The sequence below is a fragment of the Balaenoptera borealis genome (assembly GCF_965194805.1).
Source record: "Balaenoptera borealis genome assembly, chromosome: 4".
NCBI classification, from domain to species: domain Eukaryota; kingdom Metazoa; phylum Chordata; class Mammalia; order Artiodactyla; family Balaenopteridae; genus Balaenoptera; species Balaenoptera borealis.
This window is the reverse complement of record NC_138861.1, coordinates 61,035,247-61,055,123: the sequence shown is the minus strand read 5'-3', so window position 1 is coordinate 61,055,123 and position 19,877 is coordinate 61,035,247. Positions and strand designations below refer to the sequence as shown.

At 36.0% G+C, this 19,877-nt stretch overlaps 1 protein-coding gene across 19 annotated transcripts in view; it reads right to left on the bottom strand.

The window, feature by feature from the left end:
* The window catches only part of ANKRD17 (ankyrin repeat domain 17), a 250,560-nt gene that overhangs the window by 102,314 nt on the left and 128,369 nt on the right, over positions 1-19,877 (bottom strand). For 18 of the 19 annotated variants that reach the window (XR_014243983.1, XM_082390034.1, XM_082390051.1 and 15 more), the window contains 5 exons: positions 13,029-13,200; positions 11,420-11,867; positions 10,820-10,975; positions 8,791-8,940; positions 5,797-7,433 (listed from right to left, as the gene is read on the bottom strand). Coding sequence is in view for 18 of the 19 variants with exons in the window: in XM_082390034.1 (XP_082246160.1) it covers positions 5,797-7,433; positions 8,791-8,940; positions 10,820-10,975; positions 11,420-11,867; positions 13,029-13,200 (2,563 nt within the window). In the remaining variant the exon portion in view is untranslated. The remainder of the gene's footprint in view (positions 1-5,796; positions 7,434-8,790; positions 8,941-10,819; positions 10,976-11,419; positions 11,868-13,028; positions 13,201-19,877) is intronic. The other variant, XM_082390049.1, reaches the window with a different exon arrangement.

Sequence of the window (19,877 nt, the reverse complement as noted above, 5' to 3'; positions counted from 1 at the left end):
AATATATCCAAAAATATTTTAGATTATTAAAAAAATTTCTCCTTGCTTACTTCTTCCAGTCATTCCACTCATTATCCCACTCATTATTTCCCCCTTTATTTTATAAAGATAGCTATAAAAAAGAAATTACCAAGGAAAACATTTTACATTTAATTTTAATTTTGACATTTTATTACTTATTATAGAGTACGTATAGATTTAATATTAACACTAGAATTTAAATAGGTTTGGTGGCCAAGGAGTTGTATAAAATTTTACCTTTAAAAAACGTATGGGGAAGGGAGGGATGAGTAGGCAAACCACAAAGGATTTTTAAGGCACTGAAAATACTCTGGATGATAGTATAATGGTTACTATACTAGACTTTCATTCAAACCCACAGAACGTACAGCACCAAGAATGAACCCTCATGTAAACTACAGACTTTGATAAGGATGTGTGACTGTAGGTTCATCGACTGTAACAAAAATACCATTCTGGAGTGGATGTTGGTAATAAAGGAGGCTATGCCTGTGTGAAGGCAGGGGGTATATGGAAAACCCCTGTACTTTTCTCTCAATTTTGCTGTGAACTTAAGAGTGCTACTAAAATAAAAAAAGAAAAACAAAACCGAAAAAACCCCACAAAACCAAAAACACACCAGAAAAAAACTATAGGAGAAAAAAAAGATTGTAGCTATACTTCATAATAGAGAGACCTGACAATCAGCATCTTAACTAAGTGGCCATGCTTTCCATAGATAAGAGAAGGACAATCTGTCATTGACTGCCTCCTGATACAATACAGTGTGAGATTCAAACATTACCTATCTGATGTTCCTGCTAGAAATGTTTAACCAGAATGTAACCACAGATTGAGAAAACGGGTGAATCTGAAATGCAGGACATTCTTCAGTACAACTGGACTCTTCAAAGGATTCAATGTCAAGAAGAACAAAAGAAGGTGGTGAGATGTTTTAGACTGTGGGAGATCAAAGAGACATAATAGCCAAAAGCAATGTGTGAATCTTGATTGGTTGGATCAAAAGGAGAGAAAAAAGAAACATACAGGCATAAAGGGTATATTTGGGATGATGGTACTACATATTGGGTGCTATTACTGAATTAATGTTAATTTCTAGGTTGTAGAAATAGTGGTATAGCTGTAAAGGCAAACATGCCTATGTTGACCTGAATCTAATACTTCCCTCTGATAAACTCTTAAGATAAACTTCATTGCTAATTTTGGCTCTAATCAACTGTACACCCCAAAACCTTACCTCCCGATGGAGCACGTCTTTTTTCTATACTTTTCCACAAAACAAGAATTTACTTCTTTTTTCTCTAAATCTTAATTTTAGTCTTTCTTAACACATTACCTAGATTTCACATTTTTTGAAAAGTGAAGTATTTTCACTAAATTCCAACTTTACAAAAATGAAATATAAAAGCATTTCCAATTAATCCCCAAAATATACAAACAGCTCATGCAGCTCAATATCAAAAAAAAACAAACAACCCAATCAAAAAATGGGCAGAAGATCTAAATAGACATTTCTTCAAAGAAGACATACAGATGGCTAAAATCACATGAAAAAATGCTCAACATCACTAATTATTAGAGAAATGCAAATCAAAACTACAATGTGGTATCACCTCATACCGGTCAGAATGGTCATCATCAAAAAATCTACAAACAATAAATGCTGGAGAGGGTGTGGAGAAAAGGGAACTGGCCTACGCTGTTGGTGGGAATGTAAATTGGTACAGCCACTATGGAGAACAGTACGGAGGTTCCTTAAAAAACTAAAAGCAGAGCTACCATATGATCCAGCAATCCCACTCCTGGGCATATATCCAGAGAAAACCGTAATTCGAAAAGATACACGCACCCCAATGTTCACTGCAGCACTGTTTACAATAGCCAGGATATGGAAGCAACCTAGATGTCCATCAACGGAGGAATGGGCAAAGAAGATGTGGTATACATATACAATGGAATATTACTCAGCCATAAAAAAAGAACGAAATAATGCCATTTGCAGCAACATCAATGGACCTAGAGATTGTCATACTGAGTGAAGTCAGACAGAGAAAGACAAATATCATATATTGCTTATATGTGGAATCTAAAAAAAGAGTACAAATGAACTTATCTACGAAACAGAAATAGAGTTACAGAGGTAGAGAACAAACTTATAGTTACCAAGGGGTAAGGGGCAGGGAGGGACAAATTGGGAGATTGGGATTGACATATACACACTACTAGACATAAAATATATAACTAATAAGAACCTACTGTATAGCACAGGGAACGCTACTCAATGCTCTGTTATAGCCTATATGGGAAAAGAATCTAAAAAAGAGTGGATATATGTATATGTATAACTGATTCACTTTGCTGTACACCCGAAACTAACACAACACTGTAAATCAACTATACTCCAATAAAAATTTTTAAAAAATAAAAAAATGAAAAAAATAAAAGCATTTCCAATGTACTAATCAGCATATGAAGCTTTTACAACCAAATCATATTGATTCTATTTAGTATTCAAGAGAAAGTGTTTTTGAAAGTACATGAAAATATTTCAATCAACCCCCAGAGAGGAAATATTTACTGACCATGTTCTTTACATTATATTTACGTGTTATAGAAATACGTAAAAATAACAATCAGTTCCCATTATATTTAGAAATTTTTGGTCCCAGAATGTCATCTCTTCAATAACAAATAACAAGTTGGCAACCTTTCTGTAAAGGGCTAAATAATAAATATTTTTAGGCTGTCAGCAGAGCATGGAAGCGGCCATAAGACAATATGTAAATGAATGGGCATAGATGTATTTCAATAAAACTTTTATTTATGAACACTGAAATTTGAATGCACTATTTTTTTTTAAAAATATTTATTTATTTATTTATTTTTGGCTGCATCGAGTCTTAGCTGCGGCACGCGGGCTTCTCTAGTTGTGGCACATGGGCTCCAGAGCAGGTGGGCTCTCTAGTTGCAACACCAGGACTTAGTTGCCCCAGGGCATGTGGGATCTTAGTTTCCCGACCAGGGACTGAACCCACATTCCCTGCACTGGAAGGCGGATTCTTAACCACTAGACCACCAGGGGAGTTCCGAATGTACTATTTTTTGTGTCACATATTATTCTTTTTAAAAATAAAAAAAAGTTTTTTTAAAAATCTTACACAATTGTTATGACTCAATTAAAAAAAAACCACAAATGTAAAATCAGGTAGTATGCCATACTTGGCACATGGACCATAGTTTGTCTATCTCTAGCATGAAATTATCTTTATTTATTCTTATTTTATTACTGCTTTAATGGTAGACTTTTTTTTTTAACATCTTTGTCGGAGTATAACTGCTTTACATGGTGTGTTAGTTTCTGCTTTTTAACAAAGTGAATCAGCTATACATATACATATATCCCCGTATCTCTTTCCTCTTGCGTCTCCCTCCCACCCTCCCTATCCCACCGCTCTAGGTGGTCACAAAGCACCGAGCTGATCTCCCTGTGCTACGAGCTGATCTCCCTGTGCTACGAGGCTGCTTCCCACTAGCCATCTATTTTACATTTGGTAGTGTATATACGTCCATGCCACTCTCTCACTTCGTCCTAGCTTACCCTTCCCCCCTGCCCATGTCCTCAAGTCCATTCTCTACGTCTACGTCTTTATTCCTGTCCTGATCCTAGGTTCTACAGAATCATATTTTTTTTCCGATTCTATATATACGTGTTAGCATACAGTATTTGTTTTTCTCTTTCTAATTACTTCACTCTGTATGACAGACTCTAGGTCCATCCACCTCACTACAAATAACTCAATGAAATTATCTTTAATTATTTGAAATATTCATATTAAAACACAAAGCTCAAAATGCAACTTGGTATCCTGGACACTGCAACAGAAAAAGAACATTATTGGAAAAACTGTGGAATCTGAATAAAGTCTGTAGTCCAGTTAATTGTACTGTACCAATATTAATTTCTTAGTTTTAATAAATATATGGTGTTTATGTAAGAATGTTTAATTAGGGGAAATTGGGGTAATTATAGAAGAACTCTTCTATAAATCTAAAAATATTTCAAAGTAAAAAGTTAAAAAAGAAAAAGCAGTCACTCAAAACCAGATCTTTAGATCCTCTTTAGATATCAGCACTGTCTAACAGAACTTTTTATGTTAATAGATGTGTTCAATATCTGGGCTCTCCAATATTGCAGCTACCAGCCATTATGTGCTTATTAAGGAAGCACTTGAAATATGACCAGCCTACAGCCACTATGGAAAGCAGTATGGGGGATCCTCAGAAAACTAAAAATAGAACTACCACATGATCCAGCAATTCCACTTCTGGAACTATATCCAAAAGAAACAAAAACACTAACTCGAAAAGATACCTACACTTCCATGTTCGTAACAGCATTATTTACAATAGCTAAGACATGGAAACAACCTAAGTATCCATCCATGGATGAATGGATAAAGAAGCTGTGGTATGTATACATATATGTATATATACCACACACATACACACACACAATGAGATATTATTTAGTCATTTAAAAAAACCACACAAAAAAACACGAGGAAATCCTGCCATTTCTGACAAAATGGATGGGCCGTGAGGGCATTATGCTAAGTACAATAAGTCAGACAGAGAAAGACAAAAACTGTATGATCTCACTTATATGTGGAATCTCAAACAAACAAACTCATAGAAATCAGATTTGTGGTTACTAGAGATCAGATTTGTGGTTACTAGAGGTGGAGGTGGGGTGGGGGGGAATTGGAGGAAGGTGGTCAAAAGGTACAAACTTCCAGTTACGAGATAAGTAAGTATTAGGGATGTAATGTGCAACATAGTAACGGTAGTTAACACTACTGTATGATACATAGGAAAGCTGTTAAGAGAGACTAAATCCTAAGAGCTCTCATCACAAGGAAAAATACTTTTTCCTTTTTCTTTTTTTAAAAAAATTGTATCTATAGGAGATGATGAATGCTAACCAAATTTACTGCCGTAATCATCTCACAATGTATGTAAGTCAAACCATTATGCTCTACACCTTAAACTCATATACAGTGATGTACGTCAATTATATCTCAACAAAACTGGGAAAAAATTTTTAAAATGGCCAGCTTGACTGAGATGAATTTTTAATTTTATTAAATTTAAATAGCACATATAGTTAGTGCCTACCCTATTGAACTATGTAGCTCTATATTTTTCTCATTATTTTTAAAACAAAAAAGACAGTCGGAAGTGAAATCAAATTTTAAAAATCTTTGGTAATTATTTTTTATTTGAACTAAAAGCAAACTTTTGATGGCATTATCTTATTAAATTAAAATATGAGATTTTTCAAAATTTATTTATTTATTTATTTTAAAAAATTTATTTATTTATTTATTTGGCTGCTCCCGGTCTTAGTTGCGGCATGTGGGATTTATTTCCCTGACCAGGGATCGAACCCGGGCCCCCTGCATTGGGAGTGTGGAGTCTTAACCACTGGACTACCAGGGAAGTCCCCTTTTCTTTATTTTGAGAGAGAAAAATATACCTGATGAAGAAATTTATTTATAGTAAATTTAAGATAAAAATCCATTACAGCTTCTAAATAGATTTAAAAAATAATAATGCCATACTAGACATACTCAATACTCACAATAGCATTTGAATTAGTACTACAATCTGTCTATCTGACCCAGTCACAGAGTAAAAATATTAGAAAATAACCAAGAGTTTCAACATCATTTGTAGAAATGAGCAGCTGCAGAATGTCAGAAAATACAAACTTACCTGAGGGACTTGGAGCAGGTCTCTGTAATGGTGGTCTAAAACCTGGAGCTTTGGAAGTATCAGACTGATGTAAAGGATCTGAATTTGGCAAATATGAGGATTTTCCTGATAGCATAGATTCTGGTGTTGACTGAGATGAAACAACAGATCCTCCCCAGAAGGCATGAGCAGAAGTAGGGCTATTTTCAAACAATGTGCTAAAGGGCCCAAATGGTAAGGGGGCACTGAAATTGGGAGCAATAGGCTTATTTGCTGGATGTACTGAATTTTGACAAGCACTTTGTGTACTTAAGGTCGAAGGTAGCTGGACAGAAGAGGGAACACTGTGAGGTCTTTTAATGTGATTGACACTGAGGACTGCAACAGATGAATTTTGCACAGGAGCTGGATTCTTGTGAGGGGCAGTTGTGCCATGAGAGGGTGGTCTAATAGTAGGGGGTTCCATTTTAGGCGGAGGCTGGGAGCATCCCATTTGTGTCTGAGGCATAGGGTAAGTCACTGGGGCAGTAGAAGGCACCGCCACTGGAGCAGAACTTGTTGTTACTAAAGGAGGAACAGTCATTCTAACTTCCGGGGGAGGAACCTGAGACTGCTGAAGAGGTGGTCTTGGCTCCTGAGAAACAGATCCCGGAGGTTGCTGCTGAGTAGAATGAACTGATGAACTCCCAGAAGAACTGCTGCTGTTTGGAGGTCTACTGTTTGTTGTTTCTACTACTGGTGGACTACCTGCTTCCTGTTCAGAGGAAGATGCCCCTTTATTTGGAGATGCTGTTCCACAATCCAAAGGGCTGTTTCTAGAAACCCCTCCTGGCTGGGCTGGTGGTGATGGGGAAGATGGGGATGATACTGGGTAGTGTTCTTTGGCAGTAGGCATAGGATATGTGGCATTTGTGGGTGCAGTGCTGTTGTTACTTGCTGTGGTTGTGACTGTTGTGGTGGTGGCATTGGATGTCTTCACAACTGTGACAAAAAGCTGCCTTCTAACAGAAGGTGAACTTGGACTGCCATTTGTAGATGTACCAGGCACCGCTGAAGCTGATGAACTGGTTGTAGTTGTTGGACTTGAAGTTAAAGAACCTGCTGAATTCACCTGAGAACCACTGCTATTCTGATTGCTATGGCGAGGCACCATGTGAGGCTTAGGCGAGTTAGTAGCTCTGGCAGGGCTCAAAGGCCTGACAGGAAAAGGACCCCAAGTGGATTGAGCTGGTGGAAAAGTACCTCCAAAGTGCGTCATGGGCAACCTTGGTGGACGGATCTGCTGGAAAGTCTGAGCAGCAAGCAAAGCATGTGCAAACTGTGGAGGAGGATATGCTAATGGAAGAGAAACTGGAAAACCAGGCCTCACATTATTCACTGGGTTCTTAATGGTTTTGTGAGTAGATGCAGAAGAAATTGCAGGCACAGTGAGTGCTGTGGCAGTCTGAGATGTTGATGACAGAGCTACAGTCGTCATTTTAATCCCCATTAAGGAACTGTTAGCAGCAGTGGTGGTAGGTGCTGATGACCCAATTTTGGAATTTGCTGAGGAGCTTTTCAAACGATTCTTTGGAATAAGTTCATCAATTTCTTTGTCTGGATCCTTGATCAGAGCATTGATCAACTGAGTTGCTTGTCTTGTTGATTCAGTGCCACCCCTATAAGTTGACAAAAAAAAAAAAAAATTAGGTCCAATTTCCCCTTTTCAATATGTAAAGCCTAAATTAATTCGTGTGTGTATGTGTATGTACACACATACAGAGAACAGATAAAAGTTAAGAAGCAATTATCTGACTATTTTTGAGGTATTATGCAAACAAAGCAATAAACTGTCCTGACACACCACTATATTTTTCAAAGGAAAAGTAAATGACTTCCTTTCCAAGAAATTTAATTTCACTACTGTTTCCTCAGACTAAGCAATCATCTTCCTACTGTGAAATACATTCTAGACAGAAAAACCATTGCACTTTAAAATCCTATGTAATCCATATTGTTACCATGAAGTTAAACAGCTGATCGATATTAAAAGCAGTACAAATAAGCAAGAAAAATAATACCACTGAGTAAGAAAATAGTATTTTATTTTAAATCCTGGTAGCTAAGATGACCCCATTTATATTTATTAGTGGTTTCTCTATTAGTAGAGTGATTATTATAACTCTTTTGGACAGATGTCTCAAAATGAGAGAAGAATCCTGATAATGACAACAATGGCCATAAGGTCAAACCCCAGTCTTGGATGTTCAGGAAAATATTTGATTGAAAGGAAAGCCTTATGGAGACCCTAAGGGGGAAATTACTTATAAAGGGTATATGCTTCCCCTCTTCTCTGGATAAGGCAAGTTGTGACTACACTTATCCCAGGGGAGGGATAAACAAGATAGGAGAAGTGGATAGGTGCAAAACAGAGCTGGTTAATTGCCTCCTTCCTCTTGAGGCAGGCTAAAAAACTATCTGCCCCTCCATCACTGGGAAGGGCACCTGTCTCTCACAACCAAATTTATGATTTCTTAGAATATCATCTTTACTCTAAGGGTATTCAGGCACAGACATGTTCAAATATTCAATTTAAAACAAACATCCACTTCAGATTTAAATCTATTACTGAGCTCATATTCTAAGGATACAATCTCAGAATAACAAATCTCAAATGCTAATTTAAGAGAAAGATGGAAAACTACAGATTAGAATGTGTTAGAAACCCATTTCTTCTTAAAAAGTTTTTAAGAATGTCATATTAAAATTTTATATAAGGAAAAGATTATTCAAACCTTTGCCATACACACACAAAAGAAAAATTCCTTTAAAGCCCTTTGAAATACTTCACAAGAGCATATAAATAAGAAAAAAAAACTGTAAAGGTTATCTTAAACATTAATCAAATTCCCATTTAAAAAAGTATGCTATTAAATACAAAGTTCAATTGAAAACTCAAATGCTTATATATATTGATAATTAAGCTCTAGTGCAATAAAATACAAAAGAAAAAAACCGTAAGAGACAAAACTTTGCCTTATAGTTATTATCCGGTCTCCTGTCTTGTCTTTCTGCTTATCAATATCTATGTGTGCACCAGTGAACTCCCGAATAGCGTTAATATTACAGCCTCCTCTTCCAATCACTCTGGATATCACAGTTGATGGAACAGATACTTTCTTTGACCTGTTTAACAGTTGCAAAAATAAATTAAGATAAATCATAAGTATCAGTGGTTGTACTTAAAATAAGAATTATTACTAAAATATGTGTCTGTAAATGCAGAATATTGTCGAATAAGCCTCTTCTACCTACTCTCACTCTAAGTGATAAAAGGCAACTAAGAGCCACAGAAAAAAAGAGAGAGAGAGAGAGTGAGCTTTACCACAGCTTCTCATCTCATTACCAAAAACTGTTTGCTTTTTTGACTTCCGTCCTTCATTAATATCTGTGAAGCACATACATGTAGATATACACTGTGTTAATACAAATACTAATGGCAAATCAGACAGACAGAGGTTCTTGCCCACATATACTGACTATGTAGAAACCAAGTAAGAAAACTACAACATGATGTTGTAAGTGCTCTAATAGGGTATCATAAAGACACATTGGTTGGGGCATCTAATCTACCCCAAGGAGTCAAGAAAGGCTTCTTGTGGGTACCTTTGGGTGTTTGACTCACATGATTGTTTTTATTCCCGAATACATAACTGAAAGGATGATACTACAAATTCATTGCTGCCTTGCATTCTTCTAGAGGCATTAAAATGATTATCCACAAATATGGAAACTTGCTAAGGGATGTTTAGTTGTGTGAGGAAAGAGAAAAGTCTGCTGGAATTCCAAAAAAAGCAAAACCCACCTAACACTTACAAAATTACAATTTTAAACACTCAGATTCAGGAAAGGTAGATATAAATTTCTGACAAGTCTAAATTAAAGAATACTTCTAAAAGAAAAACAGTATAACTCTCAATAAAAAGAAGGAGCCAATTGTGCTTCAATGAATAAGTAAATTATTTATTTAGACTAGATTAAATATGAAATTATACATTATTTTTTTAAATGGTAAGGTATGATCCCTGCCCTTTTGTATACATAACTAAGTTACTTGATAATTCCTTTTTCCCTAAAGGACATAATAATCAGTCAGTGATCATTATTTTAAGTTAGTTAAGAATTTGCTTGCATACTACAATATAAAATACAAGCAGGAAAACTGAATTCTCTTACTTTTGTACAGAGAGTATTCTGATGTTGTGATTTCAGTTAGTTCAAAAGAATGTGTGTGAGACAGAGAAAGAGATAAAGATAGAGATGGGGGTTGAGGGGAAGTGTTGGCCCAAAATAAGATAAAAAAATGTACAGTATATCCTGAGATTAACAGTAATAAGCTTGGCTCACTACAGATTTTGTTTTAAAACAATCAAAAGTTTAATTTTTTGATGGAATTTCTGGAGAGTTCCTTAAAATAGGTTATCAAAGATTTATAATGGATCACATCCTTTCTAGGTCTGTGGTATCTTACCACCTTTTAGTTTCTGGGATGTTGTTTTACTTTTTAACACATATTATTTAAAAGTTCCAAGCAAAATACAGCAAACTATTTTAGTCCTAAAACCCTTGAAATAAAGGTATCCTATGATTTGAAGACAAGAATAGTTTAAAACCAATACTTAATTCATTCTCCAAATATTTACAAGTTTGTTGTAGACACTACATATTGGGCTCTGAGGTTACAAAGCTGAACAAGACAATCTATCACCTTAAATAAATTAGTTCACTACCAAATACCAATACCCATGGGGGTCAAGCAGACACCACAATGATCTAACTTTTTATGTAAAATTTCCCAATTTTAAAAGTGTTAACATATACTCTTTTTTTTCCATCTAAAATATAGTATAGGTTGTCTCTGTTGGCCAGATGCAGCCTTGGGCCACGAGTTTGTTTGCAACCTTTGGAAGAGTTAGGGGAATTTAACTGTAAGGTAAACTATGCTTCATTGTGAAATAGAGCACATATAAAAATGAGAAAAACAATCAAAGAAATAATCAGTCACCTTCTTACAACTTCTTTCCATCCTTCTTCCCTCTTTTGTCCACGCTTAGGACTTGCTACTGTTAATTTCCCATTTGGAGAGGAAAGGGGAGATGGACCAGATTTTGTGCAAGTGGAGAGAGAATTACTGGTCACTTCACTGATAGTCTCTGACAATCTTAGACAGGGAGGAAAAACACATTAAATATAGAAGAGATGTAGAATTTTTTAATGATAAAGGCAAACTATTATATGATTTTATTCTTTATTTTAAGAATACTATGATGAATAAATGAGAAATTTATTTTTCACTTTTCAATACTTAGCATAATATGAAGGGCCAATTTTAAGAAGATAATATCTAGAGGTCAAATTTAGCAGAACTGAAATACAATAATAATCCCTGAGAAACCATAATCAATACTTTCCATGGGTTAAGTTTAACAACCAAAACGAAGAAATTACACAGTAATTCTTTAATTCAAATTAAATCATGCCTTCTTTAGAACAAAGACAAATCCTTATTTTGTCAGTTGTTCATCTGCCTGCTTTACTAAAAAATTCAGCAACAAAGTGTTTCATAATGATACTATAAATCATGAAAATGAAAATTGGAACTAACTTTATTGAAGCCTTGCCAGAAACAGATTTTCTCTCTTCCTTTGGAAATGTAACCAGAACTGATGGCTGCTTCTTGCTGGTCACAGTGGTGGTGACCATAGCAGGTGAATGATTGTCACTCTTTCGGCTGCTGTTGCTGTTACTACTTTCATCACTGCAACTGGAAATTCTCATGTTATCACTGTCTCCACTCTCACTGGTACTGCTGCTCTTGGACTCTCCATTCACCTTCTCTGGCTGACTGTATGAGATTGGTAGTGGATCATCAAATATAATTTGAACATTTTCTGGAGTAATTTTATTTTTCCTGTTTTTCCTCTTTGAACTGGTTGTAGTTATGGTATTGTTTCTTTTACCATGGGAACCTGCCAAAGTGGTCCAGGTTGCAGATATACCTATGGTAGTAGTGGTTGTGGCACTTGGAGGCTCTGTCAAGACTTCAGGCTCATCTGTAGAAGTAGCAATACTGAATTAGCAAGTTCTAGCGTTCTTGGCATATATTTAGCTTTAAGCACTCGACAAAAATAAACGCTGAATTTACTACTACTATTAGATATAAAGTTATCAGTCATTCCAGCATTCACTGGTAATGAGATGGATATGACTGATCTATTCTCTCTGTCCCTAAGTTCTAAACAACGCATAGTAGGCAGTTATAAAAAATATTTCGGGGACACTTTGGGAAATATGAATATGTACTGTATATTACATATTATTACATAATTATTAAATGTCTTAAGTAATTAAATGTCTTAAATGTCTTAAATGTAATAATGTTATTGTGGTTATGTAAAATAATGTTCTTTTACTGGGAAACACTGCTCAAGTATTCAGGGGTAATTTCGTATGATGTGTACAACATATATAAGACTATTCAAAAAAAGAGAGAGGAAAAAAGATAAACAAATGTGCCAAATTGTTATATGAATCTAGGTGACTTACAGGTGTTCATTATACTAATCCTTAAATTTTTCTGTAGTTTGAAAGTTTTCAAAAAAGGCTGGAGGAGGGGGAAATTAACACACACACACAGCATAAATATTTGGTGGTTTAATGACAACGGTTCTTTCTAACAATATCCTCATCTCAAATAATATTTTAGTTAGAACCTAGTTAAAAATAATTCCCTCATTTAAGAAAAATCTGAATATGGTCTTGACTGTAGATGAAATTATGGAATTACTGTTAATTTTTTAAGGTATTATAAATGGTATTGCAATTATGTAAGCAAATGTCATTCCTTGGATGTGTGCTGATATTTTATAGATGCAATGTCAGATGTCTGCAATTTACTTTCAGACGGCTTAGGAAAAAACTATGTATGTATATTTAGAGAAAAAGATAAAGCAAATATAGTAAAATGTTTATTTTTAAATTAGGTGAAGGGTATTTCAGGTGTTTGTTTCATTATTCTTTCAACTTGTGTGTAGGTTTGAAACTCTTTATAATAAAAAGCTGGGAAGAAGTCAATAAATGAAAATAGCATATAAATACTTAAGGCCTTAGTAACGTAGAGATGTTTTTTCACCTTAAGTTACCGATATTTAAGGAAATATAATTTTGAGTAGAATGTATTACATGAAACAAATTAGATGGTTTAGAGAAAATACCTTCAACTTTATGCTTTTCTTTTTCTTGAGCAGCTTGGAGTTCAAAGTTTTCTTTATTTTTGGCTTCGATCTCTTCTAGTTTTCTTCTTTGTTCTTCTTTTTTCTTTCTTCTCTTCTCCTTTCTCTTTTCTCTTTTTGCAGCCAAAGCCAGCCTCCGGCTTTCTTCCCTTAACTGTTTAAGAATCAATAAAACAGAATTATAACACTGGAATTTACCTTGGAAAAAAGTTGTCATATAATGTTATTTTATCATTAAGGGTACTGGGCTATCATACAATTCAAAGTCATCTTAGTTCAATTCATTGTTTGATCAAGATCATACTCAAATCACTGTAAAGAGAAAATAATATTTTTAAATGTCAAGATCAAATTAATGATAAAAGACAACCTAATCTCAAAATGGATGAATGATAAAGATATACATAACTTCACAATCACTATGGAAATATAAATCAAAATAACAAGTTACCATGTGTTGTTCTTTAATTTGGGAAAATTAAAAAAGATATCAGGTAGCAAAAGTTTGGGAAAATTATTTCTTCCCTACACTGCTGTCAGTATAAACATTAACATTTTTAGAAGGGTAATTTGAAAGCCTCCTATGAAAATTACAAAGTGCTTATCCTAAGAATATATTCTATAAAATGACTACCTCTAGTGGAAAAATATAGGCTCAATACTTTCCACTGCAAAGCTGATTACAATAGTAGTAAATGGAAACTAGGTAAATCCATGGGGTGGGGTCGGGGGTGGGGATAAATTAACAACAGTATACATTCACAGAATACTAGGCAGCCATTAAAAGTTATAAATGTATACCTGGGAAAATGCTCACAATTTACATTTGCTAGGGAAAAAAAGGCAAATTGCAAATCAATGATCTCATTTATTGGGGGGGGCAGTGCTTTACGTGAATCTATCGGTGGGAATTTAAAAAAAAGGCTAAGAGGATACAAATCAAAGGCTTACTTAGTGATGACCTCTAGAGCATGGGCTTGGACAAGAAGTAGCAGAAAGATGGTGACTTTCAATGTTACTTTATATGACTGTACATTGTTTCTATTTGTTAAACTGGATACATATTGCTTTCACAGTCAAAAAAACTAGGAATAAGTTTTAAAGTCCAATAACATCTCTTAATAAGCTATTTTAACTATTAAATTTTCCTCTTTGGCTCATAAAATGGTAAAATCATCTACAAACTCTTTTGTTTGCGTGTTCTCTAAATGACATTTTCAAAGTACATATTCCTTGATCTAGCTTTTTATATATTTTATGTGTATTTTAAATATGTGTCAAAACAATGATACTCAGTTTATGGAAAATGTCACAATATCCTAACTACTGAAACCAGCCCTTAAAGACAAACTTATAAGCCAAATCAGACTTACTTTTCTTGAGAAAAAGTCTGACTTTTTAAGTCTCTAGCTTGTGCTAGACACTCCTCCTCCCTTTTGAAATAATCCCTGTTGGGTGCCTAAAAGGTTTTGCCCACCTTGAAAGTTTTCACACCCTGGGGCAATGCACCATAATTACATTCTCTTGGGTAAGAGATATGACCTTTGTTTCCAAAAAGGTAAATAATTAAGGAGAATCTATAGAACACCAGGTACTTTCTCAAGCAGATGGATTTTAGGAAAGAACACAAATGGAAACTGGAGATATAAAAATTGTCTGCATAGTACCTACCCCCTAGAAATTTTTGCTGGTCTTCCAGAAGTACCCAAGTTTCCTCTGAAGACCAGTAAAGGAGGAGCTTTTGACCTTTCCAAAGGACTGAGAAGAAAATAGTAATTGCTGACCTTCACACCCTAGTTCACTACAAGGGAGGAGTACTACCTGATTGGTGAGTTTGAAAGAAGGAACTGAGCATGTATGACTCAGCTCATTCAGCCTTGCTTTAATGTAGCTAAGATGCCTGTCCTCAGGAACTGTACTTTCTACATCTTTGCCTGAGCTCCAGTGTGGGAGGCCTGGGGTTGATCTGTTTTGCTGATATAAATAAATACGTAAGTGTAAAGGGAAGAGAAGGAGTAGAAAGGGGGGTGAAGGGTGTGCCAGAGACATTTTCAAAGCAACTGTGGCTATAGATAGATACTAACCTCTCCAATTTAGAATCAGGAATAATAAAACTGATATTTTATCTATATCACATCTGTATGGACAAAAAAGCCTTGAGAAAGGTACAGGGAATAGCTTTGGGGGGATAAAAATAACAAGTGAGGTTTAAGACTTTTGGCTCGGCCAGATGAGTTATTAATTTTGCTTGATTTTAAAAATGTGTCCAGTGGTAAGAAGTAATTGTGATTGGTATTCAAGGGGGGAAGAACGTTTAAAAATAGTAAAACTAGAAAGCAGGCTTTCCTCTAAAACCATCTGGCCTTAGGGGTGGGTAGAGGTGATGGGCTGGGATAGGCCTTAGTGTGTAGGTGTGGCTGGGTCCTTAGGTATGAATGTGCCTCAGGGCTTACAGAGTTCAGTCAGTGGAGGCTGGCCCGCTGGCAACAGTCTGAATTATGAAATTTTAGAGTTTAGCCCTAAGGGATAAGTAGTTACTCTTATTTCTAAATTTTGAAGTTATAAGGCTGGTATTTTGATAATTTCATAGATCTTACTAACCCTTTAGATGCATTAAAAAGTGAGACACAAATTCAGAGGTCCTAGGGAAACAATTTCTTTCTAGGGGAGAGATCTCAGACTATGGCTGCAAAAGGACCTACAAGGTATGGAGCTCTCTAAAACTAAGCAGAATTTGACAAGATAGATACAGACTTAAGAGGCATTATTAGTTTGCAGGTGGTAGCTGAAACTAATAAATTAAAGGAAATCACCAAAGGTAAAAGGCTATAACAATGTGTGTGTGTGTGTGTGTGTGTGTGTGTGTGTGTGTGTACGTACACATAAAGAGGGGGAAGGTAGTGGGGAGGGAATATCCGTTATTAAAAGGAAGACCAAATGAGACTTTTAGAAAGGCATATATCAGGCAGAAGAAGACAATCAGGAGAAAGCAGCTTCAATGGGAGAAGAGTTTCATAAAGGAAGGCAAATCGACATTGGTAAGTATCACAAAGTATCAGTAAGGACACAAGTATGAGATGTCTAATCTTATTCTGGATTTGGCAGTAAGATGCCATTGGTGACCTCTGCCATATTTAGTTCACTGAATTAGTGGAGAAGTAAACAAATGGTCCTGGACGGAGAATTAAAAAGAAAAGTAGAGTCAACAAGACATAGATTATTCCCTTAAAATATTTAGGTAAGGAAACAAAATACTAAATTTGAGGTAAGGTTTCATTAGGATAGTTAACTTCATGAAGTTGTAGAAAGAGGGTAGCAGTTAATGAAACAGCAGGCACTAAAGTATGGGAGAGGTGGTAATAACTGATACGAGATCCGAAAGAGAAACGATGAAAACAGAGTATTTAAACCATGAGACTCGAGTAAGTCTGGAGGTGCAGGTAAACAGGGTTAGAAATTCAGCCTACATTCTATATTTTCTCACAAGGTACATGCCTAGACCTCATTTCACTTACCGGGGAACTACTACATGTTTGTGAGCATATGTGGGGGAGGGTAGAGGTTTTGAAGAAAAGAGTCAAATTGCAGAATAAATAACCTCATTGTGGAAAAGGAAAGAAAGCGCACTAGTCCAACTGATTTTTTTTTTTTTGGCTGCAGGATCTTACTTAGTTCCCCAACCCAGGCCCCAGCAGTAGTGAAAACACTGAGTCCTAACCACTGGACTGCCAGGGAATTCCCTAACTGGTGATTTCTAATTATAGATTCAGGAAACAAATTGATGTTTGAGAGTTAAGCTTTTTAAGATGAGAATTTAAGGATTTAGGGAGAGGCAGTCCAGACTGAAGAAATACCATGTGCAAATTTGTTTTTTTCTTTTTTTGGCCGCACCTCGAGGCATGCGGGATCTTAGATCCCTGACCAGAGATAGAACCCACGCCCCCTGCATTGGAAGCTCGGAGTCTTAACCACTGGACCGCCAGGGAAGTCCCCCATGTGCATATTTGGATGCAGTTATGTGAATGAGACATGTGAGTAGAAAACCATAGTGAGTGAGGAGCCTAGAGAAGACAGGAAGAGCTGAATGTTTGAAATTTCCCATGCAGACAATGAAGACAGACTGAAGGATTTCGAGTAGGGAGTAAAGGCAATCTTATCTGTGTATCAGAAACTATGGGAACTGGAAAAGTTACATTGGAACAAAGAAGGATTAAACTGAAGGCAAAAGATGACAGAGGCAAGGTATTTATTTATAGACAGACTATTAAGAAGCCCACTGCAATACTTCAGGCGAGAAGTGATAATTTAGGAGAGGATGGAACAGAAGACATAAAGAGACTGCCAAAGCTCAATTAAAGGTGATGATGATGATACTGATACCATTAATATTTAGGGGGTTAATATGTGCCAGATACTGGATTAAGTTAATTTACTACACTAACTTATTTGATGGATATAGAGAATGCGGAGCAAAGATAATTGGGAATCTGAAAACGACATCAAGATTTCAGTTATTTCTGAATAATCAGTAGTGGTATCAATAACAGAAAAAGAGATCAAGGAGTACAGGGGAAGGGAAGGGCAGGATCCAGCGAACATTTTTTGATAACTATGTACTAAGCATGGTTCTAGTCTCTTAGGACTCAGCAGCAGACAAAATATCCCTGCCCTCATGAAGCTTACATTTAGTTGCTGGGGGGGGGGGGCACACAGATAGCAAACATAATACATTATATAGTTTTTTAAAAAGGTGTTAAGTACAATGTAAAACAGGAATACTGGAGCAGAGGAAGAGAAGTGTGTATATGGGGACATGTAGGGGAACATGAAGGTGAAGTTTAAGTAAACATTTAAAAGATTTGAAGTATAGCAGGCAAAGAGAACAGTCAGTATATAAGCTGTATGTTCAAGTAGGCCTGGAATGTTTAAGTAGGCCAGTCTGGTTGAGAATAATAGAAAATGACTTTCAGAAAGCATATCAGGAGACTTCATCACCTAAGGTCCCACGGGGCATTTTAGAGACTTTTTATCTTTTGCTCTGAGGCAAATGGCACTGTAGGGTTTTGAGCAAAAGAGTGATTTGATTTAAGTGATATAGAGGATCACTCTAAGTGTTAAATAGAGCACAGACTGCAGAGCAATGATGGAATCAGGGAGACCAGTTAAATGACTACTGTGGAAATACAGGTAAAAGATGATATTAATGACTTCAATCAGGGTGAGAAGTGATAAACAGTGACTAGGATCCTAGATATAGTTCTAAGGCAAAGGTAACTAGATTTTCCAACACAATGGAGGACAGAGAGAAATCGAGCATGATATCAATATCTTTAGCCTGAGCAATTACAAGACAGAGCTGTGGGTTTGGAGTGGGCAAAGATCAGGAGTTCACATTTGAACATAAGTATGAGATGTCTAATTAGGTATCCAAAAGGACATGTTGAGTAGCTAGCTAGATATAAGAGACTGGAATGTAGGGAAGAGGTCTGGGCTAAAGATATAAATTTGGGATCAGCTAGATTATATTTAAAGGTAAGAAGCAGGATGAGATGACCAGTGGATAAAGAAGATCATGTAATAAGCTAAATGACCTGCCAACTAAGAGGGGAGAAGAGGAGGAACTAGAGATACAGAAGGAACATTCAGAAAGATAAGAGAAAAACCAAGAGTGTGTAGTGTAATGGAGGCCAAGTAAATAGAGTATGTCAGGTGTTATTAGGCTTAGTACGATAAGGATAGAGACGTAATCACTGGATTTAGCTAGTGAGAGTTCCCAAAGACCGTAAAGGCATAGTTTTGGTGGAGCTGTAGGAGTGAGAACCTGGTAGGAGTAGATTCAAGACAAAAAAGAACTGGAACACCCAAAATAGACAAGTTTTGCTGCAAATGGGAGCAGGAATGGGCTTGTAGAAAGAAAAGAGTAAAGCCAGTGAAGGGTAGTACGATAAATGGATCCTACAATTTATTGGTAGACAGAATGTTTTCAGGATTGCTGGAGGTAGAATTCTAGAGGGAGTAAAGCTGAAAAGACAAGAGGTGATAATCATAGAATGAAATGTATGAAACTGAGATTGTGAGGTGGGCATATTAATAGCTTCAGTGGTGGCAAAAAACCCAACAGAAAACATCTATGAGGAATATTTTAAAAATATACCGTACATAGCTCCCTAAAAGATTATGAAAGTTTACAAAGAGAAAAAACAATAAGTGATAAAGTAGAGGGGTAAAACATTAAAAATGCAGACCAATAATACCCACTATGGATTCTAACAGCCTAAAATATAACCTAGTTGTTAATGTCCTAAGAGAAGAAGCAATCAACTGCCAGAGTATTCCACAGTTAGACCAGATGAACTGCTCTAAAGCATGGACTCTTCCACATAGTGTTTGCTGCATAAGGAGATAAGGGAATCTGCTGAATATAATGAGCAGTATTCTCAGCAGCAATGTTTACAAACCTATTACCCAACATTTTCAAATTAGAAAGGTTGATCACAGGAGCATTTTTACACAAGCAGTAAGTTACCCATGCAGAACATCCAAGTCAGACCAGACAAGACCACTGCAATGATACTTCTAAATCAAAAAGGGTGGAGCCAGAATGTACTGAGCTCAAAAGGCAAAACAGTATATTTTTCCAGATGTAAATCATACATAAAAAATAGTGAACCAAACCCTAACACATCTCAATCTGATAATTTTTCAAATAGAAATAGAAAGGGGCTGGAGTTCAGGAAAGAAGAGTCTCGTCCACAGTCTAGAATTCTATCTATGTACCATCCCCATTCAAAACTGTTTATAAAGTATCAGTGCATGCAGAAGAATTTGCAT